Below are 27,519 nucleotides of genomic sequence, written 5' to 3' on the forward strand. Positions count from 1 at the left end.
TTTTTCTTCCTATTCACCAGGAAAGATACGGTAAGTTATCAATGGACCGACATTTAGCAAAAACCAATCAATCAATAAAGGAAGCACTGGACTTCCGATTTCAGTACTGAGTCTCTGGTTTTAGAATCCAACCTGTTATCTTTCACTTTCTTTTTTATTCCCTTCACTTAAATTACTATAATGAACAGTGATGATGCCGGATAGAAAGCAAATGAAAACCAGGTCATTCTTCCAGTGAATTGGTCTGGAATTTGTGGGCCTTCTTTGGTAGGGGGTGTTGGGGAGTGGTGTTAGAGGTGGGTTTGCAATCACAGCCTAAAATGAAGCTTGCAGGTAATCTGTGGGTTTCAACTATCAAGAATCTGGAGCCCATGGGCTCAAGGTGGGGGCCATAGATGGGCTTCAGGGGTGGTGCTGGAATACCATGTGATGTGCGGATTCTTTCCTAGGGAAAATCTTCATAGCTGTCATCACTCAGTCTGCCTGCAAACCACTCTGGTTCTCAGTTCCCTACAGACCTGGCTCTTCCTTTCATGAGGTTCTCTCCCATTTACTTAAATTACCCTTTGGGATTTTCTTTTTGTGTTTTCTTTTTAAGTAATCTCTACACCCAACATGGAGCTCAAACTCACAATCCCAAAATCAAGAGTCACATGCTCCACCAACTGAGCCAGTTGGGTGCCCTTCTTTGTGTTTTCTTATAAGATTTGAGCCCTAAAGGGAGACTTGTTCCCACTCTCAGCACACACTCCCCTCTATTACATCCCAGATTTTGCAGAGACTCTCTGTTCCTCAATGATGTGAATTTGCCGAGCAGCCAATCAACACTGTGGTTTTCGCAACAGTGCACATGTTCTGTAGAAGCACTTTTCCCAACATTCAGAGTCTGCTGGCTGAACAAGAGCCGGCTATTCGAACAAGAACTCAGGGATGCACCTGAATTGAATTTCATTTTCATGTTTAAAAGACAGACAGCAACTTTATTTTCTTTCTCACCAAAACCATTTCCCTAAAATAATTTTTCTGTTATAAAAACTCCCCAAAATCAGTGTTATGTTACAGTATCTGACCAGTAACAGATATACCCATTCTTCTGACTGCCTAGTATATGTGATTTTTTTTTTTTACCTTTGGTTGCCATATGACCCAGCTATATTCCAATCTTAGTTATATACCCAAGAGAACTGAAAATATATGTTCATATAGAAACTTGTATGTGGATGTTTATATTATTCATAAGAGCCAAAGAGTGAAAACAACCCAAATGTTTATGATGAATAAACAAAATGTGGTACCACCATACAATGGTGTGTATTATTCACCCATTAAAGGAATGAAGTATTGATACCTGCTACTGCATGCATGAGCCTTGAAAACACTGTGGTAAGTGGAAGAAGCCAGTCACCAAGGACGTCATATTGTATGATTCCATTTATATGAAACGTCCAGAAGAGGCAAATCCAGAGACAGAAAGTAAATTAGTGGTTGCTAGGAGGTAGGGGGAGGGGAGAATTGGTGGTAACTGTAGACAGGCAGTTTCTTTCTGTAACGATGGAGATATTCTGGAATTAGAGAGTGGTGAGGTTTGCCTAACAATGGGAACATACAAAAAGCCCCACCAAACTGTACACTTTAAAGTGGGTGAGATGGTGGATTTCCGGTTTTTAAAAAACTGAGATGGTGAAGGAGAGAGATGAAGACCTCAGGATATTCCTGTGATATATTGAGAATATAAAATTTGGGGTACATTCAGATGGGATCTTCTGAATGCTTTAGGACCTAGTTTCTAAATTCTTCGGACATAAGGATCTTCCATGCAGGTCTATGGTCCACAAACTCTGTGGGTTGCAGGACTCTCAGGCCCCTTGTAGTGCCCCCACCCATGCCCACCAGGAGTCTGTGGTCCACAGTTTGGAGCCGTTGTTCTGGCAAGAATATGTCAATAAGCTGCCCCCCTGCCCTTGCCCCCCCACCCCCGCCCCCAGACATCAGGTATGTGTTGTGTGACTGGATGGTGCTGTTGTTTTAAGTATATAAAAAAGATAAAATTATATCAATTTATTTTTGTCCCTATGAATCCAACCAACATGATGTCATCTCCTCAGGTCACCACGCCAAGCCCCCGTCATACATTTAAGTAGGCAAATAACCAGGACAACTGCTGAAACAATGGAATCCTCTTGATTTTACTGGTTAGAGCTGAGCTGCCAAAGGTACTGGGTTTTCATATACAGTAACAGCCAACTTGTTGGGATCAGACTTCCAGTGACATCAACTGCTGAACATCTGTGAACCCAGGGGGATGTGGGGAAAAAAAGCAGGAGGCTCACAGCCTCCTGAAAACAGCGTCCCAAAAGCCCATGCAGCCCTCCTCAGAAGCAAAGCACACCTGACACATATGTCATACTTGGCTCCCTGGCTTCTCCGAGAAAACTTCCATTCTGCCCAGGAGGTTTCCGTCAGAGAGCAGGAGGTGAAGAGCAGAAGACTCAGAAAGCAGGTTGGGAGGAGGGTGCTGGATTGGCAAGAGGTTACAACCCCAGACACAGATAGCTCCCCCGTCTTGTACAGGAACACAGTTTGGATCGTGTGCACAAGAATAAAGAACAGGTAAAGCTGTTTTGAAAGTATAGCCGGAGGGGGGGGGCTATAGAATGGGAGTAAAAAGTCCCAAACACCACAAATGCCCCAGATGGCTTCACCAATAGAGCAGAAAGCAACAAAATTCATCAGTGAGAACAGCACAATAGTCTGTGAAAGGCAAAGCCAAGCCCTATGTTTTCTCCCGAGGACATCACCGGCACCACACCAAAGTACAAAAGGGGCAGATGTGTACAAGGATGACCGTGACTCATCAAGAAAAGGTTAAATACTCTCCAGTATACCGTTTACTAAGGCAGGGAAGTGCGTAACGCATTTTAGAAAGATTCCCCTCAAAAAAATATTAAAATTTTAAAGATTCAGCACTTTAAAGGGTTAATCCTCTGTTATCTGAATATTTGCTTACATACCTCATCTTACAACAATGCGAGAAAATGAGGCATTACATTTTTTTTTATAATCATTAGTATCAAATTATTGGCACCATTCAGTTTTAAGGATCGGGACAGGAGAGCAAACTATACAATACAACATAAAAATACAGTTCTGATACAAATATACGAGATCGATTCCACTTAACAAGTGGTCATAAGAAGTGGATGGACAGTCTACATACAAGGAAATACAGCTAGTAAATCATCACATGGAAAAGTGCTCAGCCTTGCTAGCAATTACTGAAAGAAAACAACCTTTCAAGAATAACTGTACACACCTATTAAACTAGCAAAAATAAATTAAAATGGCAAAACCCAATACTGGCAGAACTGTTGGTAAGTAGAAATGCTTATACATTGCTGGTGGCATCATAAATTGTAGAGGGATTCAAGCATTCAGAGGGAAGAAGGGGGAGTGGACCTCACGACCTTTAAGGTCCTTCCAACCCAGAGATTGGCTCTTTCTAGAAAGCAATCTGGCAATATGAAACAAGAGCTATAAAATATTCCATGCTCTTTGACCTTGTAACCCCTTCGTGGAGATATTCCCAAGGGAAGAATCCAAAGGAAGGAGCACTGTTTACAAAGACATTCATAGCAGCACTATTTATAAGAGTGAAAAGTTGGATACAACCCAAATACCTAATAACAGGGAGAAGTGAGGTTAACCATGTTATGTGGATATACAGACACTGAAGTTGCTGAGGGCACAGGGTCTGTGTTGAAAAGGGAAGATATGTGTGAGGTGGAGAAGTACAACCAAAGAGTATGTACACACTCATCACAGCTGTGGAAAAAAAAATGTGTGCATATTCACTGAGAGCGTGGGAAACACTTTAGGGGGCTAGTCTGTGGTTAGGGGGTGCCTTTATTCCTGCAAAGTTGTTCAAGTGCATAATAAAAATTTAAAAACACATTTCTTGAAACTATATAAAAAGAGAACAAAGTGTCATCTGGTCAAGGTTCTATCAACAGGACAAGAATTCAACAACTTTAGAAAGAATTTTCCTTAATGGGACACCCAAATGGATCTTGATATTGAATTATCTCATCTTTGTAAGAATTTTTAGATAACTGTCAGCTCTGATTCCCTACTTTGGGTCCAAATGAAGAATTCTGTTTATGCCAAATAATATTGCATCCAACAGATCCACAATTTAAATGGTATTTTAGATTTCGCTGAAGTTCTTCAGTCCTGGTGATCACAACTTTCTTTTCTTTTTTCTTTTCTTTCTTTTCTTTTTTTTTTTTTTTTAGCTCATCGACTCGTGTCTGAATAAAAATGAGTGTTAAGTTAGACTTTATAAGACCTGTATAATTACCAGTGTAAATGAAAAACCAGCAGTATAGAATTGTTCTCTCATTAAAAATGACTCTTTAACAAACAGTCGAAGCTTGGTGCAAGTTTCAATCATACAAAATCATGGTTGAGACTGATAACAAAGGATTCCGTTCCATATTAACCCTGTGGTTATGAATATAGACACACAGGCAGTACTAAAAGGGAATCCCATTTCCCCATCTTTCTTCTCCCAGGCTTACCCAATCCCGTCCCAGCTAGATTGAGTAGCAGAAAACCTCTAATACTCAGGAGACAGAAAATAACCTCTCCAATGAAAGTCAAGCCAGACGTTGGCTTCAACCCAACCACGGAGACCTGGGTGAGCAGAGCACACATCCGTGTGTTGTGCTGGAGTGAGCACACAAAGCCCGAAGAAGGAAAACGGACAGAAGGCACCATGCCATCCTCCAGGCAACAAGCGGAGAATTTCACAGTTCGGTCATCAACAGTCTTTTCATCATTTTCTCTCTCTCCAGTTCCTGCCGGAGCGTCTCTGCGCTGAAGAAGAGCAGGTGATGAAATAATGAGATTACACTAAAAAAAAAAAAAATGACAAGGACGGTGTCATTCCCCCCACCCCACCCCCCACCGTCTTCTTCCCTGACCTTGGTTCTTGACTTTCCCTTTCAGGCTCCTTAAGGACCCCTGACATTTGCTAGCATTACAATGACCTAAACTGTCTGGCTGCCCACTGGGTCCCCCCCCACTGCACCAGACTGACAGCTGCTCAGGGCACTGCTCCCCAGCCGACTGGCCGTATGTGTCACTCGTCTCTCACGCCCCTGAGCCCAGCATGGGACCTGGTACATAGCCGCCTCTCCATAAAGGTCTTCTGAATGAGTCGGAAGATGTCCACGGCTTAGAATTCTTTCAGTCATGCTCTAAAATGGTTTCAGATGCGCTTTCTCCCAGAGCCCCCTCTCCCCCATATCTTAATAAACAAATTGAGTGAAATAAGATTGGCTCCTTTGAGGGGTTGCCTCTGACTTCTTGGCCCTTGGACCCGGCAGCCTAACTATGGGATCCTTCTCCATTGTTTACACACGCTCAGGCACGCGTGCACACACACACACACACACGAAGTGTACATCGAAAGCACAAACCAAGTTTTTAAATAATCTCATACAGGGTAGAAATCTCTTTCTACTGTGGCCAACAAGTACAGTCTGGCCCCAACCTACAACATCATGGGCCTCTTGTCTTGTCATTCATTCCGCCCTGGCTACGCTGGCTCCCTTTCCCTTCCTTAACCATTCCGTGCATGCTCCAGCTCAGAGGTCTTAGCACTGGCTGTTCCCTCTGATGAGTTGTTCAAGTGCATAATATCCACAGCCTGCTCACTCCCCACTTCAGGTATCTGCTTACAAGCCACCTCAGTGAGGCCTTCCTGGCCTGCCCTTGGTTTCATTTCCCTCCCTAGCTTGTCACCATCTCTCCCTCTCTCTTCTCTTTCTCTCTCTTTCACACCCAACACTAAATTGTAAACTCCACAAAGGTAGGACTTCTATCTGTTTTATTCACGGTTACATCCCAGGGACCTCGAATAATACTATGTAGCCTTTGTAGACATTTCAACAAATACATAAAATGAATGAAAGAATAAATAAAAGGTTTCTAGACATCAGAGACCCAATGAAACTGGGGCCTGTGCCTGCTTTCCCATCACCAGTTACCTGCTGGTAGGTACCCACTGGTCGGACTCACCTGGCTGCCAGAGAAACAGGCTTCCGAGTGGTGTAGATGGTCTGCACTGTGGAGATGGTCTCTGTCAAAGGCCTCAGGGTCACTGCTGGAATCAGTGGGGAAGACTGGCCAGGACAGCACGGTAATTTACTGTCTCTAAAGTCCGCCTGGAGAGAAAACAGAAAAGAGGAAATCAATCTCAATTTGGGTTCCATTTCTAAACTGTCAGCTACTCCCTAAGCCTTAGCACACAATTCCTGTTATTTTTTAATAACAGCTAAAATCAGTTCCCACTTATTAAATGGTTTTATTTTGAGCCGGGCTCTATGCTAAGCACTTTATACGTATTACCTCTTGACAATCCTTCAGGTAGAGGTCATCCTCCATCACCTTAGACACCATCCATTGTGAGATCCACCATTTTGGCATGTGCCACAGAGAAAGAAAAATGTGGCCATTCGAACTCTGTCGCACCCACTAACGCAATGAACTCTGACTTTGGAGAGTTAAAAGGTGAAACAAATGTGTATCTTACTTAGAGCTGACTTCATGATAAAGAAAAGTAAGGCTCAGAGAGGTTCAGTAATTTTCCCAAGGTCACACAGTAAATGTTAAGAAGAACCAGTACTTAGGAGCAGGATAAGCTGACTCCAGAATTGGTGTTTCTCACCAGTATCTCGGTGCTTCCCAAAGTATGGTCCCCAGACTGGCAGCATCAGTACTGTCTTGAACCTTGGGAAAAGTGCTGCCCTCGAGCCACGGTTGCCCAGTTCTTAAAAGTGCCAGTGTGGTTTCTGACATTGGCTTCCTGCTCCATCTTGGCCCCCAGCTTTTCAGGAAGGGCTTCCCTGGGTGTCTCACAGCACTGCCAAGGCTGGGCAGGAGGCCAGAGAGCCCGCCATGGGCCAGCTGAGGGAAGTGGAGCCAGAGCCTCCAGCTGGGGAGCTGTGCCCAGTGGAGCTGCAGGGGCAGGATGACTGCAGGGTAGTAGCATTTAACTGGCTGGCCTGAGCCCTGTGTCTCTGCCCTCTGGTTCTCACAAGGCAGGTGCTGGAAGCAGCTCATGACCTTGGAAATGCATTATTCCAGGAACCTGTTTTTGCCTCTGCCTGGACCGCTGGACACCTCCCTACCTCTGCTCAACCCCCAAAGCTACACCAGCCACTGCCCCTTCCCTCTCTGTCCACGTGGCCAAAGCCACCTCAGGTAGTGACCGTCATCTAGCTCAAGAGAGTGCACTTTTGGTTACCCCTAGGCTACCCCCAGCCCATCTCACAGATCCTTCAGGCTGGCCAGGAAGCCTCTGGAAGGAGCCTCGGGGATCACTCAGTTCCAGGAATTATAAACTCTGATCCCTGGGAGGAGGAGAGGGTGAGGGGAAAGAGAAGGTGATCCTGGACCCCCCACTTCTGCTCCAGGCAGCCACTCCTTATGTAGTGAGCTTCTGCAGAAGCTTTCATTTAAAGAAAAGACTTGCAGCCTAAAACGAAGTCTGAAAATCACCAAACTCACTCATGTTGCACATGAGAAAACCACAGTATTTATTTATTTATTTTAAATATTTTTTAAAAATTTTTTTATTTTTTATTTTTATTTTTTGGGGGGGTAAGATTTTTTTTTTTAATTTATTCACTGAGAGACACACACAGAGAGAGGCAGAGACACAGGCAGAGGGAGAAGCAGGCTCCATGCAGGGAGCCTGACATGGGACTCGATCCCAGGTCTCCAGGATCACGCCCTGGGCTGAAGGTGGCACTAAACTGCTGAGCCACCAGGGCTGCCCCAAAACTACAGTATTTAAATGTTTAAGAATATTTTGACATTTTGCAGGACTCAAACAAGCTGCTCAGTGACACAAAGGGAGGTGGGGACATGAAGCAGGTTGTCATGACTCCCTGCTTTCATTAATTACACCCTTCTTCCTCTGTGGCCTTGAGGGACAACCACCATGCTTGACACTTGTGGGACATTCTGTGATCCTTTTGATCCTTAATTGGATATTCATATTGGATACAAACAGGATATTCATATTACTATTTCTTTTTTTTAAAAGATTTTATTTATTTATTTATTTATGAGAGACACACAGAGAGAGGTAGAGACACAGGCAGAGGGAGAAGCAGGTTCCCTGTAAGGAGCCTGATGCAGAGTTGATCCCAAGACCCTGGGATCATGACCTGAGCCAAAGGCTCAACCACTGAGCCACCCAGGGGTCCCTCATATTACCATTTCCATTCACATAAGAGGAGACTGGTGCCAGGAGTACAAAGTGACTTACCTAAGATCACACCATTATCAAGCTGTAGCTCCAACCCGACTGGAAACAGGAACTCAAACAAACACATGTACACATGTGTTCACAGAGCATTATTCACAGTAGCCAAAAGGTAGACACCACCCAAAGACCCACCAGTGACTGGATGGATCAACAAATTGGGCTGTGTATATATATGCAATGGAATATTATTCCACCATGAAAAGAAATGAAGTACTGATACCCCGTACAGTGTACATGAGCCTCAAAAACATGATGCTCAGTGAAAGAAGCCAGGTACAAGAAGTCATATATTATAAGATTCCATTTATCTGAAACATCCACAAGGAAAGTCCAGAGACAGAAGGCAGATTGGTGGGTGCCAGAGGCTGGAGGGAGAGGGGGAAATGGGGAGTGATTCCTTCATGGGAATGAAGTGTCCTTTGGGGGTTATAAGAATGCTTTGGATTGGGGCACCTGAGTGGCTCAGCTGTTGAGTGCTTGCCTTCACACCCAGGGCATGATCCTGGGGCCCTAGGATTGAGTCCCACATCGGGCTCCCTGCGGGGAGCCTGCTTCTCCCTCTGCCTGTGTCTCTGCCTCTCTCTCTGTGTCTCATGAATAAATAAATAATTTTTTTTTAAAGAGTGCTTTGGATTGAGAGGTAGCAGTTGCATGACACTAAATGTAGTAAATGTCACTCTAGAATGATTCATTTTATCTTATGTGATGCTCACTTCAATAAAATAAAATAACCAAAGGATGGAGGTCCCAAACCCCAACTCCTTCTCAAGCTCACAGAGTTCATATGATTAAAAGAAGCTGGGGGGGCTCAGTCAGTTGAGCTTCCAATACTTGATGTAAGCTCAGGTCATGGTCTCGGGGTCCTGGGATTGAGCCCTGTGTTGGGCTATGAGCTCAATAGAGAGTCTGCTTGAGACTCTCCCTCTGCCCCTCCTCCACACTCCCTCAAAGTAAATAGATCTTAAAAAAAACAAAACCAACCGTCGACAGTGCTGTCTGGCACGCCACAGAAAAGCACAGAAACAACATTTTAGAACGTAGACCTGTTTTTTGAATCTACTTACGGTGAACTGTGGCCCTGTATTGAAAGCATCAGGAAATGGGGTCACTGTATCAGCCGGGAATGTTTTTATCTTCAAAAAAGAGAAAGACAGGAGGGTTACAAAAGAAAACAAAAGTTTTGAAATCTTTGGCAGCGCGCTTTTAAAACCGAATTGAAGGATTCAGGGGAGCACACGCAGAGCCCTCGTCCTTTGCATAAAGAAACATATAGAAGGTCCCAGAGACCCCTTGGCCAGAGGTTGTATCTGTGCTGGTCCTTGTGCTGTAGGGCTGGGACCCAGCAGGGCTGACAGGCTGCAATCCTGTGTGTGCAGGCCACCCACGCTTACCTGTCCCCAGAACTCCCTTCCCTGGAGGTTGTGTGGGTCTCCTAGACACACTGGGCCCTATGTGTGGCCTGATCCATAAAGGCCACGGTCAGGGTGTGTAATGCGGCAGGCCAGAGCTGCCTGGGTGGCTGCTGATGGCTTCCCCACAGCTGTGAGGCAGGGACTAGAGGCAGGCCACATCCTGGGACACAGTCTGTGACGGTGGACAGAGAACCAGGAGGCTTTGCACTAATTAGGCCAGCAAGTATTTCCTGTCTGTTCCCTTCAGTTGTTGGGCTCCCTGTAAATTGTGGGCCACAGGGAAAAACCTTGGGGAAGTGGGAGGCCCCTGTACGCACATGAGAATCCTGCGGCCGTAGCCTTTGGGATAAAAGGCATTGTGATCAGAAGTGCCCAGTGCTTGGGGTGGCTGTGGTACAGGGCTGGTCGGAAGTAAGCACAGGTGTGGCGAGTGGCCGAAAACAGCCTTTGCTTCTATTTCATTCTCTTTGGTCATTTTGTCTTTGGACTTTTGGAGGCCTCAGGGAATATGGAGTGTGCTTATTTCTTTATACCAGCCTAGAGGACTGCCAGCAGGCCCAGGGGTCTAACGACTCTGGTACTAGCTTTGCCTGCGGCCCCCAGGGCACAGAAACTGCCTGCACACCTGCTGGTGAATGCACGCTAGGCCACCTGCCACCAGCAGGCTGCAGCCCGGGCACTGAGGCCACCACTGCCCAAGGGCAGCTGCTTTTGTGTCTCTCCCTGGGGGCTTGTCTGCAGACCCGAGGGTAGTTATTTTATGCTCTTGAGTCACTCTGATGGGGGTTAAGGCAGATGTGCAAGAGCACAACAGAACAGACCCAAATCTGCTGCGGTTTCTTGAATGGGTGGAGGAGTTTTCAACCACTCAGAGCATGACAGTGTCTTTGCAATGTGCATGGAGATGTGCAGTCCACCCCTGCTCCTCTTTCCCAAACTTTCTTTGGTCTCTTTAAACATCTCAAAATTCCCAGAATGGGCCCCAAACTGCCTTAAGACCCAGGTGCCAGCTCAGATTGCTGATAGCGGCTGCCTGCAAGGCAGCGAGAGGACCCAGGGGCGGGGGGGGCGGCTTCTCCCCATGGTGCGTTCTCCTCCCACCACCTCATGGTTCAGCGTGTGTGCCGAGACCAAGAGCAAAGTGAAAAGTAACATACAGATAGGACTCTCAGACCATCACGAAGCCAAAGGGAAAAGAAGTATTATTATTATTATTATTATTATTATTATTATTATTGCTATTAAAGAAATGTGAATATCAGCAGCCTCAATGAATTATATACTCTATCTTCCCTAAATGAAAAAAAAAAATCGATCCCAACAGTTACACTCTGTGTTGCTCGGCGACAGCAACGCACATTCACTCTTCCGATGGTGCTGACACTTGGTAGAACCACTTTAGAAAGGGAGCAAAGCCAAAGTCACAATATTGAACCCGGCCTAGGGTCTAGCCTAATAAAATAAAATACCTGACACGAAAGCTATCTGTGTCCCCTCGAATAATGACACACTGGAAACAAAGCAGGCGTCCTGCCCTAAGAATCTGTTACGTAAATGGTAGACCAGTCAGTCACTGGATGGAATACGGTCATTTACAATGCAGTAACAAGAACAAGGTAGAGACAGTCCACCGCTAAGGGAAAAGAGAAAAAACGGGAGATGATATGGAGACTATGATTTCACTTTGTAAAAGTATGAATGAATACGAATGCTATTAGAAGGAAACATGCACAAATGGAAAAAACAAAACAAAACAAAACAAAAACACTGTGCCACGCTGGGATGATGGGTGATTCCTTTCAGGTTGTCATGTAACACTCATCCTGTTACCTTGAAACATAGCAGGGAAAGACAAGTTTATGAAGTTTTTACATTCAGGGATGCCTGGGTGGCTCAGCGGTTGAGTGTCTGCCTTCTGCTCAGGGTGTGATCCCGGGACCCCGGGGGGTCCCGGGATCAAGTTCCCCATCGGGCTCCCCACCAGGAGCCTGCTTCTCCCTCTGCCTGTGTCTCTGCCTCTCTCTGTGTGTGACTCTCCTGCATAAATAAATAAAACCTTAAAAAAAAGTTTTGGGGCGCCTGGTTGGCTCAGTGGTTGAGCAACTGCCTTTGGCTCAGGGCGTGATCCCAGAGTCCCGGGATCGAGTCCCGCATCGGGCTCCCTGCATGGACCCTGCTTCTCCCTCTGCCTGTGTCTCTGCCTCTCTCCACGTCTCCCATGAATCAATAAATAAAACCTTTTAAAAAAAGTTTTTATTTTCAGTAGAAAGGCAGCTTCTTTCTTTCTCTCTCTTTCTTTTTCTTTCTTTCTTTCTTTCTTTCTTTCTTTCTTTCTTTCTTTCTTTTCTTTCTTTCTTCTTTCTTTCTTTCTTTCTTTTCTTTCTTTCTCTCTTTCTTTCTCTCTTTCTTTCTTGGAAAAGCATCTCTGCTCATCGGAACTTTAGGAAAACAAATGCTTCCTGGTCCTCGAGACCTACAGACAAAGGGCAGGATGGACTGCAGCCTGTGGGGCCTAACTTGGCCAAACTGTGTCATCCATCCCGGAGTCAGAGCACCTGTCAGCTGGGCCCTTCCAGAAGGTCTAGCGCCCATGCACACGGGTGGGGAGGCCGCCTGGGGGCTCCTGCCCGCCTCAGCTCTCCTGGCCAGGCCCCTCTCCCTGCCAGGGTACCTACCAGCCTCGTTTTGATTGGAGGGTGCATGCAAACTCCAGTGGTCTCTTCCTTCATGAGGGGAGAGAGTGGAGGAGAGCAGCGAGAGTGGGCACAGTGGGGGGCGCTGGCTGGCTCGGCCTGCTCCGAGGGGAGGAGAGAAGGGGGGAGGCGGAGGAGAGGGGGGCGGAGGCAGGGGAGGGGGGGCGGAGGCAGGGGAGGGGGGACGGGGAGGAGAGAAAGACAGCACAGTGCAAGAAGGATCTGTCAACCCCAGGCTGCCCTGGAGCCAGCCTGCGCCCCGCCTGCTTCCAGCCTCTGGCCAGCGGGCTTCGGGGCCCCCTCCTCCCTCCTCTCCCCGCCTTCTCTCCTCCTCTCTGATGCTCGGGTGTCTCCTCCACTATCTGAGCAGAACCACCCCTCCAAAAACCCCATTCCCGGGCTTTGGCAGGCAGGGCCTGTGGCGGCTTCCTGGAGCACCTGCCCAGGCCACAGACGAATCAGGGAGGCGGGCCTGCCAGGCCTGGGGGCACCCACGTCGGGGTGCAGGGCTCAGCGGGGGGCCAACAGGTGCTCCAGGAGAGACACGGCTCGGTGCACTTTCGGATCTGTCCTCCGGGTGCAGAAAACATACTGGCCCTGACCACCCCCCACCCGGCCCCCAGCCCTCTGGCCCAGGCCGCATGACACCTCGACACCTCGTGTCGCCACTGAGGGCCCCTGCTGCTTTAGCTGGAAGGCATCGAGCATCGTGAGAAAATGCCAGATGGCCTGGGGTACTACGGCTTCCCCACCCCAGCCCTGAACAGTGCCATGCACCAGCAGCGGCCGACAGCTTGCACTGGGAGGCTCGGATGGTGAGGAGAGGATGCTCTGAGGCCTGGACGGGGGCCGCTGCCCAGGATGCTGTGGCCTGTCCCTCAGGAGGGACCATTCACTCCAGACAGTAAGTCCACGCATCTCTGCATTCCAGAGAGTTCCTTGAGTAGCTGGGGACATCCTGCCATAAGGGACGAAGTACAGCCTCTGGGGAAGTCTCACTGAAACATGATCAAGACCACTGCAGGCGCCTTTTCTGTCTCCAAATTGATCTGACGCCGGCCTCTACAACCGGTGCGGCCTGGACAGTTCCAAAGGGCTTTCACAACCAGGGTCTCCAACCGTCTGGGGGACCACCTTGCTTTACTACTCAGATCTGGAGATACAGAAAAATGGCATCTGCGAAGTCTAAGCCTGTGGTTCTAGACCTTCTTGTTGATTGCTTCTGCATCCATCCTTCAGACACATTCGAGGCCGTGCTAACCACCGGCTGCCAAGTTTTAGCGGCCTCCTGAGACTCTCCCCCTCACTGCTCTCTCCTGCCTTCGGGGGGAATCCTTCTACCCTCCATAAGCTGGCATTTGAGACCTGATTGAAACAGGTTCCAGCCTGCCCTCCAGCCTCGCTTCTCAACGCTGCCCCAGCCAGAATCAGCTACATCAGGGACCCCAGGCCACAGGGCCTTTGCCTCTGCAGATAAGCAGGCACTCCTGTGTGCTTTTTGAAGGAAATAAAAGCTGGTATAAATGATCCATAAACATGGACCCTATTGCTTGGATGCCATAATGTGTACAAGCCACTAGTGTCCTAGCTGAAGATTATGATGAATGTCCTAAGGCTTTGCCCAGCATTGGACTTTTACGGTGAAGAAATGTTGATCCATCCCACACGCATTCATGACCTTTCTAAATGTGCATCTGTTAGTAAACGAACAGGAAACAAGATAACACGTGTAACAGAATACAATTTTGAGATTCCATTTTATTTTTTTTTTCTCTCGGCATTTCCTCTCCTCCTTGGCTCTTTTTTTCCACATCCAGGCACCTAAGTTCTTCTAAGCTACTTGGCTTTTGAGGTTTAAAATCTTGACTCTTTGGGGGAACAGAAAGATTTCTGGCATAGACAAATGAAGATGAAAATGTGAAAGGCTTCTTTATCATTCAGATAAGCAAAGAGGTTGCCAGTTTGAGGACTGGAGAGACAAGTCAGAGAGCACATGAGGACGGGTAGACATTGGGAAGTAGTGAGCAGCGGGGCCTGTGCCCCTCCTTCACAGGCTCAGGCTCGGGCACAGGGATTGAAGAGCAGAGAGGGACTAGTGTCCCTCTGCCCAGGTGGAACTGGGGAGGTGGCAGGTCCCGGGGCAGAATGGATGGCTGTATGGCATGTCCAGAAGGACAAGGGATGCTCGTCCCACGTGCTCGCTTCGGCAGCACATATACTAAAATTGGATGCTCGTCCCAGCAGGACAGAGACTGCCTCTCATCCAAAAGGGGCACGAGGGAAGCAGGGGATGCCCCAGATGCATCAGCAAACAGATGACGTCACAAACTAAACAGACTTCCCTCCATCTTCCTGTGCCCTGGGGAAGATGGATGATTCCCCAGGAAGATGGAAGAGGCATCCTGATTTGACTTGGGGTCAAGCTTCAGCCTTCCCGATAGAACGAGATTCAAAATAAAAAAATACATTATTGAGAGAGATGGAAAACCACTTCTTCTGACACCCGGCCCAGGGCCCACTTCTTTGCCCGACACAACCTTCCTGTGGCCAGGCCAGGCTCCTCCCTGGCACGTGAACTCTAATATTCCCAGGCCCAGAACAGATCTGGGTCCTGAGCGCCTCCGCTTTGCAGCTGGGCGAGGTGTCCTCGTTCTACTCCGCCAACACCAACACCCCGTGCACGTGCCCAGACTCACCTTCCACCGTGGACAGTGGGTCTCCACTCATTTGCTTTCTTCCCTCCCGATCCTCTCTCCTGCCCCACTTCTCCCATCCCGGCTAGAAACTCCAGTCTGACTGTCAGGTGTGCGATGAGGATTCCAGCCCCGGGCAAGCAACAAGCTACACAGGTGGCAGGGCGTCTATTGCTAAATGGAGCTACAGAATGGAAGAGTTGGGGGCAGGAGAAGAAAAGACATGGGAAAGAAGGAGGAGAGAGTGTTGCAAGACTGACACACTGGAAAGAATGTGTTTTTGGAGAGTTTGAGGATGAAAATCCTTGGAGTCGTGCAGGGTGCAAGAGAATTAAGAAGGAAGAGAAGTGGGATTTGAGAAGTGTTACCAGAGAGGTGATAATTTAATCCTGGATGCTTTTTGAGAGATGCCAGTTAAAGACTGAAGCTTACTCTTATTCTCAGTTGTTTGGACTGTGCTTCTTTGAAAACCACTCCACACAGAGACTGGATCATCAGGATTGGAGGCCTAAGGGTTAGACCAGCACTTCTAATGCCTTGATGGAACGTCACCGAATGAAGGCAAGAGAATCTGGTCCTAATCCTCTCTCTGCTGTCCTTCGAGCTCTGGCCCAAGGAAGCAGGGTGGTGCTGTGGCTTTGGGAGTCTCATCCAGCCCCAGGCCCTAAATCCATCTCTCCTCCGCTGTCCTCTGGGGCAGAGACACCACGCCCCCACCCTCTCCTCCAGAAGAACAGAGAGGACTGCTGCTTGCATTTCGATGCGAGGCAGAGCAGGTGAAGCATGGGGGTAAGAAGACCCGACAGGAGAAAAAAGCTGCTGGAGCCCCCTCCCTCTCCAGGACCACTTGGCATTGGTGAAGACAGGAGTCTGGAGGGACATAAGGTCAGAGCCAGTGATGCCAAGGACAGCCCCAAATGGAGTGGGCTCTCATGAAAACACCAGCCCTCCTGCATACCTTCCGTGTGAACATGTACGTGGATGGACATGCACTCCCACCCCAAAGCCACATAAGCGAGACAAAGGATGCTTCATCCTGAGATCTGTATTCACAGCACACTCCAGCTGTGAAGGGGGCAGCCAGGTCCCGCTACAGGACGAGGACCTCAGCTGCCCTGTGTCTGGGCAGTGCAGCACCCTGGGCCCCGCTTCAGAGCTCAGTCAGAGCAGCCCAGATATGGCAAGGTATCCTCAGAGAGGGAGTGAGCTCCCTGTGGCCAGGGGGGTACCAGCAGAGGCACTGGCACCTCAGATCAGGTGACCTCTGGGTCCCACACAGATGCTGCTTCCTTTCTATTATCAGACCATTAACGTTCAAAGATAAAGATGGGACAATGAAATCTTCCCTCTGGATCGGCAACACAATGTGTTTTCAGGAAATCCTATTGATCCTGTCAGAGCCACGTAAGATATATTTTTATAAACTACCCCGAGTTTCTCAGGTCTGCCAGAACCTTTAATAAAGACTCAGTATTTTGTTCATGCTGCACCCTTGGCATAAGATGCTTTGGTCCATTTCCTCCATCTGGCAAACTCCTACTCATACTTCAAAAACCCCATGCTATGAAGCCTTCTTTTGCTCAGTGGCCCCCAGACAGGCTAAAGCACTGGGTCCCACAAAAGTAGCAGTTCCTATAGGCTCTTAGATGGCATTACCTGCAGCATGCCTCCACATTCTGGAAATTGCTCAAGCCTAACTCAGAGAGCAATCTTCCCCCACTGCCTCCTATTCCTGCCCAGCGTGTTTTCTTCAGCATGGGTCTAGGAACTCAGCTTTCTCCCCCTTCTGCCTCCGTAGGCCCTCACATTGTGCCCTAGGGGTTCTCAGGTCCCTTTGGGGTTTGCTGCCCTCCAGCTAGACTGATGTCCTCAGACTGCTGCCCTGGCTTCTAGCCGCCCCCCACCCCCATGGCCCTCCTAGGGTGTAAGGCCTCCACCGGGACACTCAGTTGGGATCCTGACGTAGCACCAGGCCCAGGCTGTTTAACTTGCTGTCTCGTCCCGCACACCCCGTCTCAGTCTGAGGAGTGCTTTAAACACAGCCCCTCTTCCAGGCACTGCTCTACCCCAAAGTGGCGAGTCTCTGAAATCCAGATGCCACATCAGCCCAATCTGGTGATGCAAAGGGCAGCAGAGAAGGAACTGGAACACCTGGGCTCTGGCCCCATCCCCACCTGGGGACTCAGTTTCCCCATCTGTGCAAAAGGATGACAAGCTGATGAGAGAAGGCCCTGCTTCTGGGTTATCCTATTTTGGCAATTTGTCTAACAAGAAGGCCATCGATAACTCAGCTGCATTTTCTCTGACACGGGAAGGGAGTAACCCCCAACGTTCCCGGAGCAGGCCAGCTCGCCCACTGTCCGTTCTCAGCTGTTCATCCAAACGTGCTGACTCGAAGCTCTCGGACGGTACCAACTCTGTACAGATCACAAATGAGTGCCCTGTGCCAGCTAAAGCAGGGACGGTGATCCCTCCTAAAGCCTAGACCATAATCTGTCTGCCTCATTCGTCCCCTCTTTGAAAGCCTTCCAGAAACCCTTCCTATCCACCACCTGCTCCTCCCGCGAGCCCTTCCTGAACGACTCCCGCTCCTGGCTTCTCCTGTCAAGCCTGACCCTCCATCAACCTGACTTCCCTCCAGCCTCCAGCTGCCCCGTCCTCTCCCAGAGCCTCCCACACACGACCCACTGTGCGTTGAGTTCTCGGGAGGTAGGTTTTGACTTGGTTCACATTTTGACTCACATTCCACATTTGCGGACCATGATCTATGCTGAGGTTCACTTGGGTATCAGCCGAAAGTGCATCCAAGTTTGCCTGTGTCACCTAATGCTATTCATAATATCTCACACACATTTATGGTGCTTTTCTATTCTTCGAGGGCTTTCTCTGTCTCATGTGATCATTAAGACACTCTTAGGCAGATACGGCAAACGATGGCATCCTTTACCCCATGGCAAGGCTCCTAAGGAGAGGAGCAGAGACTGGAGCCAGGTCTGGCCTGCATGACTCCTGGTCCAGGGCTCTCTCCCCTGCAAGGGTTTCTCGCCTGCAGGAGTCTCATGAGGACCACCATCCCTAAGGGAAGACCTGTATGCAGAGGATGGAGGATGGCAGGGCAGGGGGGCACGAGAGGCCTTGGAAAGCTGGAGTGAGGCCTTGAGCCAGTGCTTCGGACCAGAGCACATTGTTGGAAGCAGCAGCGAGAGGTGCCCCATGGGTGGGCATGCAGGGAGCAGCCCAGGAAGCCAAAAAGCCAAGACCCAAGCACCAAGGATCCCAACCCGCTGGGGAAGCAGCAGACAGGCAGGGTGGGACCCCTGTAGCCGCCCTTTTCAGGGGAAAAAGAGCACCGTCTCCTTGAGGGCTCTGGGAGGTAAAGGGACCCATGTGCCTGAACCCCCAAAGAAGGCTGATCCCTAAGCCTCCAGGCTGTGAGCAGGACAAGAGGAAGAGCCTTCCCAACAGCGATGCCCACCTCTGTCCATCCGTCCCACTGCCAAGATGTTTCTATGGTCTGTGGCTTTTCTGGTTTTAGCAAAATGGGAAGTTTACCAGAGGAGTAGCTTCTGTGAAGTCCATCAGGAGATCGCCTGGCTCCAAGGTAAAGGCACCTCCTCGGTCAGAGGGACTCTAGGAAGGCAGATAAAAATATCGCTGGTCAGTGTCAACTCTGGACCAACAAGGGAAGTCCCCAGAAAACACAGACTTTTTCCATCACTGAGCCCCTGACCGTGCCAATCCCCCAGAATGTTTGCTTGCCCAGCAGTGTGCAAATTATAGAAACCAAACCCCAAATGTTTTCTGAAACCTTAATGGGTAGAAACTGTGTGCAGGCTAGGGAACCGCCTTTTTTAAAAAGGTGCAAAGAACTTCTTTTAAGTGCTCTGAGTGTTCTTTGGTCTTTGTGAGGGGAAATGCTTCAAAGAGTCCTCTGAGGGGCAGCCCGGGTGGCTCAGCAGTTTAGCACCGCCTTCAGCCCAGGGCATGATCCTGGAGACCCGGGATTGAGTCCCACATCGAGCTCCCTACATGGAGCCTGCTTCTCCCTCTGCCTGTGTCTCTGCCTCTCTCTCTCTCTCTGTGTCTCTCATGAATAAATGAATAAATAAAATCTAAAAAAATTTTTTAAAAAAGAGTCCTCTGAATATATATAGAGAAAAGATCCCATCCTGGATCTAGTGGGTCAAGCCCTCAAGGAGCTAAACTCACATGCCCAGAGGGTGTCGAGCATGCAACTCTTGATTTCAGGGTCATGAGTTCAAGCTCCATGTGTGGCACAGAGTTTATTTTAAAAACAAAAATTTTTTTAGAGATTTTACTTATTTATTTGACAGAGAGGGAGAGCACACAAGCAGGAGGAACGGCAGAGGGAGAGGGAGAGGGAGAAGCAGACTCCTTCCTGAGCAGAGAGCCAGAGGCGGGGCTCTATCCCAGGACCCTGGGATCATCATGATCTGAACTGAAAGTAGATGGTTAACCAACTGAGCCACCCAGGCGCCCCTAAAAATTAAAAAACAAAAAACGCCAACTGCATAGTAATGAGGAAGATCTTCATGGTGGGAGGAAGGTATCTCTGAAACCCACATGCAGTTTTTCGGAAAACATTTTTTTCCCTTTTTGCCCTGGAGTCTCAGCAGCATGGGAAGCCTACAGGCCCTTTATGGGGAAAAAAAATAACCCCCATCAACTTGGTACAAGCAGGGCCCTAAGGAGAGAGATGGCCAGGAGAGGGAGCCCTGTGGCCTCTGGTAGGAAGCCACCCACATCCCCATCCCCACTGAATTCTCCTTTGTTTCATACTTTTTTTTTCTTTTTTTTTTTTTTTGCTTGGTTTTAACCATGGTGAAGAATATATGATAGGAACCCATGTTCACACTTCAAACAAAGCAGTGTGAGGGGCTCTGCACAAGACAGAGAAACTTAGCTCAACATACCAGGAGGTGATTTACAGGAAAGCAGGGAGCCTCAGTCTGGGCTGGTCCCTGGCTGAGGGGTCCCTGGCCTGAGCAGGATCTCCTGCTGAGCACCACAAAGGGATTCCCAAAGATCCTGGGCAGGAGGAGCTGGTAAATGACCAGCTGGTCAAGCAGGATACAGATACGGCCTGGCCCATTGTTACCTAGAGGCTACTAGGAATCATGACCAGTTGGCCCACATGTCACCTCCACTGGACCTGATGCTGGCCCATCAGCTGGGCAGGGAAGCAGACCTTATTCCCATTTTTAGGGGAAGGAAACAGGCTTGGGGAAACAGGTCTGCGGTGTACTTGCACGTCTCAAGCGTGTGAAAGGACCAGCTGGGAACAGAGTCTGGGGGCTGCTCTTGACTTCAAGGCCCCCACCATTCCTCAGTGGGAACCACAGACCAAGCAGCCTCTGACTTGCCATCTACTCATAGAGCAATAGGTTTGAACGTATTCAGACCAACTGCTGCAGAATGACCACAGCTAAGGGTCACTCAGAGAAAACCGAGAGAAATGCCTTGAGCAAGGCCTTTGTCACAGCCCATTCTCGCAGCTGGCGACTTCCTGAAATTGTGAACTGTCAAAATAATATTGCCCATTTTCAAACTATTCACATGGGCCCATCCAATATAAGGAGTGGGACGGGGCCACTGCCATGTTTTTACTGCTCCAAATTTTCCACGATGAGGGGAAAACCATTTCTTGTTTCCTATGTTTATGGTGCAGTGAAGATTATATAGGGATGATACTCTAAACCCAAAATTGCCCTCAAAGATCTCTTCCATTTTCTCTTAAAGTACAGTGTGCAAAGCCTTTATGATATCATTTGGGGCTCATAAACAGGTCTTCTTCTGGGGAGAGTTATATAAAACCCCTGTCCTCGTGGTTGTCACCCTTGTTTTATGAGCACACGGTTGACTGCGCCAAGTTTCAATGCACGTGGGATGCCATGCACTAAATTGATACTGAATTCCTAGCAAGTGCAGCTACTCCTTGGGGCTTCCCCCCCGTACCTTGGCCCCCGGGGACAGCTGGCCCTTGCCTTCTGAGTTCTGAGGCGAGCTGAGTTTGTGGCCCTTGGGGGACACCAGCGGTGCTGAGACTTGCGTGGTGGCCGTGGTGGTGTTTGTGGCAGCGGCTGTGGGCGCTCCTACTGCCTCGGCCAGGTCAGGAGGGAGGTCATCTTCATCACTGCGGTTACTAAAAGCACATGAAGCTCTGCTCATTACGACAATAAACAGGCTGTGGGGAGCAGAGGGAGGGCCGGGAGGGGGTGGGGGAGCTCCCCAAACAGATGTCTGCCAGATGTCCAGCTTCCAGGAGGCAAGACAGTGACATTTTTGCCAAAGCCAATTTGGGCTGAATTTTTTTTTTTTTTTGTCATTTGCCAAGGGATTAAAAAAATTGTCTTTATTATGGAAAGATATACATAATATTTATCATTTCTTTTCCATTGGGAAGCGTACAATTCAGTGACATTCGATACATTCACAATGTTGGGGGCCCATCCTCACCATCTCCACCCAAAACTTTTTCATCACCCCCAAAAGCAACTCTGTATCCATGGAACAGTAACTTGCAGTGTCCTCTCCCTGAGGCCCCTGGTAACAGCTGTTCTGCTTTCTGTCTGGATGAATTTAACTATTCTAGGGACCTCATATTAGTGGAATAAAACAATATATGTCCTTCTGTATCTGGTTAATCTCACTTACCATAATGTTTCCAAGGCCCATCCATGTTGCACCATACACCAAAATTTCATTTCTTTTTTTTTTTTTTTTTTTTTTTTTTTCATTTCTTTTTAAGGCTGGATAATATTCCATTGCATTGATGGGCTATGTTTTGTTTATCCATGCACCTGTTGATGTACTAACATGTGTTTGAGATCTTGCTTTCAATTCCTTTGGATTGGGATTCCACTCGAGGTGGAATTGCTGGGTCATATGGTAGTCCTATGCTGAATTTTTTTGAGGAGCCACCAAACCAAGGGAGTGACCTCCCTTAGGAGGGTAAATACAAGCCATTTAAGAACCAACCAACTGACCACCTGAGTGAAAAGTATAATCACCCCTGTCATGGCCTAATAACAACTGTTCCTCTGGTGTGACAAAATAGTTACAGGGGAGGAGCTGGGCATGTTTGTCTGGGGCCTCACAGCTCTGGTCTTGGGACCTCTCTGGTGGAATGGGATGATGCAGGTGCGAAAGTACACTAGACAGGAAGTCACCACGATGGAGGAGAAGTCTGGATTGCATTCTGGGTTTGTTTCCAGGGCTTGGATTTGTGGGGCAGGCTTGGCCTCCAACCAAGTATATTAAGGCAGGACGCCCTGTTAATCTGATCATACTGGCACAGGACAGACCAGTGCCATCAATCAGCCATTCTTAGTATGGACAGTATCTTCTCAAACTTACAGAAATTAAGCCAAGTCCTTGATCCCCTAATGTCAACCAGAATGCTGCCTGTGCAGTAAAGGGCTGACCCTGCAGGCCTGGGGTGCTCTAACTCGGCACATTCCAAACCTCTGGCCACTGATGAGCTTCTGGGAGAACCTCGGGGCCCTGGGCATATCTGCATGATAAGGGTGTCACTGCATACCTGACCTTGGGCCATGCCACATAGTCTATGCTAGCAATGTGACTTCTAGTGAAGACCTGCAGACAAAACCTGCTTTTGATTACAGGTCTTCACTATATGCTCACACTAATATCAATTTGATCTTGGGGTTAGGGGGTGGTTGTTGGAGACTGGGTACCTGTTCCATGACTATGTGACTGACCCCCAATAATAAGCCTGGATACCAAGGCTCCAGTGAGTTGCCCTGCTTGGTACTACTTCACATATGCTGTCACATGTTGTTGCTGGAAGAATTAAACACTGACCCTGTGACTCCTCAGGACAAGACAAGTGGAAGCTGGCGCCCAGTCTTCTTATCCACTCTGTGTCTTTTCCTTTGCTGATTTTAATCTGTATCCTTCCACTGGAATAAGCCATGACCATGAGGATAACAGCTTTTCTGAGTTTTGCAAGTCCTTCCAGGGAATAATCAGACTTGAGGGTAGTCTTAGGGACCCTGATACATGTTTCCTAGGGGGGCTTCCATGTGGAACTCCTAGAGCTACCCCGGCACAGGAGTTATATTTTATTTATGTTTTATTTTTATTTTTTAAAGATCTTATTTATTCATGAGAAACACAGAAAGGCAGAGACATAGGATCCCCATAAGGAGCCCTATGTGGGACTCGATCCCCTGACCCAGGATGACTCCCTGAGCTGAAGGGAGATGCTCAACCACTGAGCCACCCAGGCATCCCAGGAGTTCTGTTTTAGAAATGGTGGCTGAGCAAAAGGTGTAGATAAAAGTTCCATGGACAGTGGGCACCAGTGCGGCCTGAGCAGGGTCCCTCACAGGGGCCTCATCATGCCAATGGCCTTGTGCAAAATGTGGCCATGGTATACAACTGAGCTGTAGGTGGGACTGGTCGAGGGAGTTTCTGGGCGACTTGTGATCATTCTGTCGACGGAAAAGCCTTAAGAGGAGGATTTAGGACTTAGTTTTAGGAAGGAGACAGGTGAGGCTGGAACAAGTAAGTGGGAAAAATGAATAAGATGCCACATATGTAGATCCATGCTGATGAAGTTAATCAGATCAGTAACTCATGCATTTGCCCATATAATTTTTACACCAGCCCTGCATTATAATCTCCACTCTTCAGAGAAGCAGACGCTAGTCAGTGGCTGATTGTGACACGACTTGCTCAAGGTGACACAGCTAGTTAAGTGGAAGACGGGGGTTAAAATTCTTTTCTGCCTCATTACAAAAGAAAATCCTAACCTTAAAAGCATAGTTATGTAGTTTAACATTATAGGCCATTAAAAAAAAAACATAGCTAATCTCTCACAGCAGGAAGTCAACTGACACTGCCTAAAATTGAAAAAGACTCCAGATTCTTGATGGTTTTTATAACCTTTTGTCCTAACTCAGATTTTGTGGCAAAGAGATAATCTGCCTAACTACAAAGCGTCTTTCAATTCAACCTCAGTTTTTGAGGTAAATTCATGTTAAATTCATGAAATATCATTTAATAAGGACAATTTTGTGTATAGTTGGATTATTTTCTTTGAAATGATTTCCTTCCATTTTAACAATATGTGAAAAATGTCTACAGCAATAGTCATTAAATGTGAACATGGGTTATTTTTGATGGCGTGATTCTAGGAAAATGGTTAGTTTTTCTCTTCAGACTTACAATATTTTTCTCTTTAGAATATTTTCAGACTTTTATACTATGTTTAAATAAATAGTAAAGTTAAATTTCTAGATGAAAATAAAGCCGCCCATCATTTTCTAAACATCCTGGCTAGTATCAAAGAAGGACACTCTTTCCTGCCTCAAACTCTACATAGAGTTCTGTGTCTCTCTCTTCTCTACACACAGCAGCCACAGAAACGTGGCTATGTTTCTTCGCTATGTCATTACTTCCAGGAAAGAACATGGCTGAGTTGTTTATATCCTTAAAAGGATCAATTGGGGACGCCTGGGTGGCTCAGCGGTTGAGCGTCTGCCTTCAGCCCAGGGCATGATCCTGGAGTCCTGGGATCGAGTCCCACGTCGGGCTCCCTGCATGTAGCCTGCTCCTCCCTCTGCCTGGGTCTCTGCCTCTCTCTGTCTCTGTGTCACTCATGAATAAATAAATAAAATCTTTAAAACATATTTTAAAAAATAGATAAAAACATCAATTTGAAAACTTGTTCAGAGCATTTGAACATCATGATGCTCTTGGTGGGGAACCCTAAAATCCAAATACACATCATGCTGGTCTAGGAACTTGGAATATCCCAACAGTCAAAAGGGCTGTGTGTGTATGTGTGTATGTATGTGTGTGTGTGTTTCAAAAATAGTAATGCAGAGGGATCCCTGGGTGGCGCAGCGGTTTGGTGCCTGCCTTTGCCCAGGGTGTGATCTTGGAGTCTTGGACCCGGGATCGAGTCCCCCACTGGGCTTCTGGCATGGAGCCTGCTTCTCCCTCTGCCTGTGTCTCTGCCTCTCTCTCTCTCTCTCTCTTTCTCTCTCTGTCTATCATAAATAAATAAATAAAATCTTTTAAAAAATAAAATGGGAAATCTGAGTTTTTTCCATCTATATTCCTTGACATTGTGTTTATTAACTTATCAATATCTATGACTGGAAGAGATGAGAAAATACGTGGTGACTAGTGTCAGCAACTGAAGAACTATTTTTATGGTGCAAAACCTTAAACCTGGGAAAATCTCATCCATTAATTTTTCTTTCATTACTAATGCAGAAAATGCTGCTATTCCTTGATTTTTGAAGTAAAATACTTTGGGGCAACTTAAGAAATACATATATGAAGTTAGAGGTTTGAAAAGGGTTTATTTAAAAGAGCCACTGTAGTGAGTTAAATTTTCTTCCCTTCCAGGCCACATATTAGTCATTGTTTCCAACATGATTACATATCCCAAATAGGTGATAATAGCATTTGGAGTTTCAAAATGTAAAAGGAAAGTCTAATCCTGACAGCTTTATCCTCAAGGGAGCAGATTTTTTCATGGTTTAATTTGTCCCCCAGAAACCATTAGGACTTTAATTATTTGAATTACTCATTTTGGCTTTCCTAGGAAATACAGCTGCTCTAACTGTCCAGAGTTTCTATTAAGGCTAATGATGTGGGAGGTGGCTGTGTCTTCCTTTTCATCAGGTGCAGGTGGCAGGCTCGAGATGGCTGTTTATCCAAGGTCACCCTCCTCAGCCTACACTTTGCACTCAGGGTACCCCCCAATCTTGACCTTTTCTCAGAGGCTTTCATGTCCTTGAGAAGAGAGGAAAGGGAGATAGCTCATCTTCTGGCCAGGTCCCTTGCTATGGGCTGTACTCACATTACCCCATGTCAACCCTCACCAAATTCCTCAGGGCTAGGTATGTCACCCATTTTACAGACAAGGAAAGAGAGGCTGAAAAAGTAATTTCTTTAAGAGTTTAGAGCAATAAACTAGTCAGGACTCTGCCAGAAGCCTTTCTGACTCCAGAGCTGCATGGTTTCCATAGCAACCAAAGATATCCCTGCAACCCTCTGACCAATTACACACCCAGCAGAGTGCTACACCAAGGTCAAGAAATGGAACTACCATTGTGATTAGCACTACTACTTTTACTACAATACTACTACTCTTATTACAGCAGTTGCCTGTCTTCTTTGGATTGTAATTATTTACAATCTGTCTCTCCCTCCAATAAATTGTGACCCCTCAGATGGGAACAGTCAAAGTCATTTTGTTCTTCCTAGAACAGCCTGAAACAACGCTGTGCAAATGGTAGCCAATAAATTTTTGTTAATCCGAACAAAACTGGACAGGCCCTGGTGGTTCTGGGATACTTTGGGATATGACTCCTCCCATAGATCTCATACAGCTCAGTGATTAGTTTTGGTTCTCTTTGCAGACCATGCTACCATTTCACAATTATGGAATAGAGGTAGCTTTCGATATAGTTTCTCATGATTCCCCATCCTGGTTTTCATGCCCCTGTGTAATCCCTGACCCTTGAGTATGGGTTGGCCCTAGTGACTTGCTTCTTATGAACAGAATATGGCAAAAATAAAAAGTAAAATAAAAAAATAAAAAAAGAATATGGCAAAAATAATGTGATGTCATTGTGATTAGGTCACAAAAGGCTGTGACTTTTGCCTTGCAAGAGTTCTCTCTGGCTCTTCTTGTGTACTTTCTCTGATGGGGAAAGCTAGAGAGGTCTACGTGGCTAGGAACTGAGGATGACCTCCAGACAACAGCCGGCAAGAACCAAATCCTGTCCCAATCTGCAAGAATAAGCCTTCAGATGAGACCACAGCCTTTGCCCACACCTCGAATGTTAAGGGACCCTGACACAACAGATCCAACTAAGCCATGCCCAGACTTCCAACTCACATAAACTGTGAGGTAATAGATGCAGACTATTTAAAACCACTAATTTCAGAGTAATTCATTACACAGCAATCAATGATTAATACATATGCCAACCATGTAATGTTTTTAGGGAGAAAAGTCTAGTACCATTATAACCTAAATTGGAAACAAACTATATTTTGGGGGATGGCTCTTTGGAAATGGTGTGAGACGCTAAGAAGCATTTATAACAGAAAATATAGCATCAACTTTGTGATTATAATTGACAAACTTGCAGTACAGAACTCACAAACTGTATTGTCTTGTTAACTTCCTCACTCGGGGAGGCTTGATTTCCGGCTTTTCCATTGCTGGTTGGGTAGTTTCCACACGTATAGGAATAGGACTTCTAGACACATACCAAAAACAGAACATCACCAACAGAAAAGTTTATGGTCTAGTTTTGGCTGTAGGAACTGCTTTCTCAGTTATTTTAAACCCTTAATAACATTGATGGTCA

At 47.2% G+C, this 27,519-nt stretch overlaps 1 protein-coding gene across 9 annotated transcripts in view; it reads right to left on the reverse strand.

The window, feature by feature from the left end:
• Positions 1-4,661: 4,661 nt before the first annotated feature.
• The window catches only part of EPB41L4B (erythrocyte membrane protein band 4.1 like 4B), a 126,863-nt gene continuing 104,005 nt past the window's right edge, over positions 4,662-27,519 (reverse strand). For 3 of the 9 annotated variants that reach the window (XM_038553047.1, XM_038553045.1, XM_038553050.1), the window contains exons 20-26: positions 27,310-27,408; positions 21,113-21,299; positions 18,689-18,766; positions 12,426-12,542; positions 9,403-9,471; positions 6,082-6,227; positions 4,662-4,911 (exon numbers count right to left, since the gene is read on the reverse strand). In XM_038553047.1, the coding sequence (XP_038408975.1) occupies positions 4,806-4,911; positions 6,082-6,227; positions 9,403-9,471; positions 12,426-12,542; positions 18,689-18,766; positions 21,113-21,299; positions 27,310-27,408 (802 nt within the window). In that variant the 3' untranslated portion in view covers positions 4,662-4,805. Of the gene's footprint in view, positions 4,912-6,081; positions 6,228-9,402; positions 9,472-12,425; positions 12,543-18,611; positions 18,767-21,112; positions 21,300-27,309; positions 27,409-27,519 lie in introns of those variants that run through there. The other 6 variants (XM_038553049.1, XM_038553046.1, XM_038553048.1 and 3 more) reach the window with 6 other exon arrangements.

This window comes from Canis lupus, chromosome 11 (genome assembly GCF_011100685.1).
Source record: "Canis lupus familiaris isolate Mischka breed German Shepherd chromosome 11, alternate assembly UU_Cfam_GSD_1.0, whole genome shotgun sequence".
NCBI lineage: Eukaryota > Metazoa > Chordata > Mammalia > Carnivora > Canidae > Canis > Canis lupus.